Genomic DNA, 1619 nt, shown 5'->3' on the forward strand with positions numbered 1-1619 from the left:
TCTGAATTTACAAACGGACAATCTGACAACGCTCTGAATTTACAAACGGACAATCTGACAACGCTCTGGATTTACAAACGGACAATCTGACAACGCTTTGGATTTACAAACGGACAATCTGACAACGTTCTGAATTTACAAACGGATAATCTGACAACGCTCTGGATTTTTGCACTCTGGCAGTCCAAATTGGATTTTCGAACACACCCAAAATCATAAAAATGTCTAGCCTGTCATTTGTTTTGCTAACAAGCTAGCAAGAGGTTGCATAGCAACAGCATCAACTTCTGGTAGACAAGTGAAGTGCTAGTACTCTCAACTGAAATTATACAGTTTGTTTATAGTACACTAAAATTAACTAATGGTATATATTATGTAGTATATACTGCCAGTAACCAAAAGGGGCCAGTAACCAAAAGGTTGCTAGAGYAAATCCCTGAGCTGACAATGTAAAAATCTGTTGTTCTGCCCTTGAACAAGGCAGTTAACCCACTGTTCCTAGGCCGTCATTGTAAATAAGAATTTGTTCTTAACTGACTTGCCTAGTTAAATAAAATAAATACATTTGACGTCCATCCATGTCTGAGATTGTTGGGAGATGATGTGGAAACTGGCCACTAGGGGCAACAGTGAGTGCTGTTAMGTTCAAGTAGGTTTCAGTTTTGCTAGTCTGTGGATGGTGGATGGGCGTAAGCATCTGCCTCTGATTCCAAAGGTTTCAAGTTCAATTCCAGCAATAGAAAGTTGATTTTAAAAAATGAAGCCTATCACTAACCTTAACCATTCATAGTTAATACCTAAATTTAACCTTAAACACTTTGAAATGTGACGTTTAAGAAACATGGATGAACGTCTAATTCTGACGTGAGGCTGTTAGAGCTGGTCTGAAGCAGACAGTTCATCTGAACTATATCAGGAAGAAGAACAGTATTCACCTGTCTTATGTGTGAAACTACTGTATAGCAGACATCTCTGTATTATGACAGGCAGGCAGGCAGACACAGACAGACAGGCAGACAGGCAGGAAATATTACCTAAGAGGAAGGCGAACTTCTTCCTAAGGTCAGGGGTGATGTCGATGGCACAGAGGGGGCTGCTCTCCTGCTGCATGATCTCATCTGCAGGAGGAGGAGCAGGAGGAGGACACAACACAGTCAGAATCACAGGACATGAGGGGTTAACACAGTCAGAATCACAGGCCATGAGGGGTTAACACAGTCAGAATCACAGGATTACACAAGTCAGACATAGTCGCACGGACATGAGGGTTAACACAGTCAGAATCACACGACATGAGGGGTTACACAGTCAGAATCACAGGACATGAGGGGGTTAACACAGTCAGAATCACAGGATATGGGGTTAACACAGTCAGATCACAGGCATGAGGGTTAACACAGTCAGAATCACAGGACATGAGGGTTACACCAGTCAGAATCACAGGCATGAGGGGTTAACACAGTCAGAATCACAGGGACATGAGGGTTAACACAGTCAGAATCACAGGACATGAGGGGTTAACACAGTCAGAATCACAGGGCATGAGGGGTTAACACGCAGAATCACAGAATGAGGGTTAACACAGTCAGACTCACAGGCCATGAGGGTTACACAGTCAG

General features: G+C 42.9%; 1 protein-coding gene across 1 annotated transcript in view; it reads right to left on the bottom strand.

Annotated features, from left to right (window-relative positions):
- Positions 1-1619, bottom strand: part of LOC112073350 (probable guanine nucleotide exchange factor MCF2L2) — a gene marked incomplete at its 3' end in the record, with an annotated part of 92047 nt that overhangs the window by 11504 nt on the left and 78924 nt on the right. Inside the window, exon 2 of the mRNA XM_024140663.2 lies at positions 1035-1118. Within this exon, the coding sequence (XP_023996431.2) occupies positions 1035-1118 (84 nt within the window). The remainder of the gene's footprint in view (positions 1-1034; positions 1119-1619) is intronic.

Source organism: Salvelinus sp. IW2-2015, unplaced genomic scaffold (assembly GCF_002910315.2).
Source record: "Salvelinus sp. IW2-2015 unplaced genomic scaffold, ASM291031v2 Un_scaffold2237, whole genome shotgun sequence".
Taxonomy (NCBI): Eukaryota; Metazoa; Chordata; class Actinopteri; order Salmoniformes; family Salmonidae; genus Salvelinus; species Salvelinus sp. IW2-2015.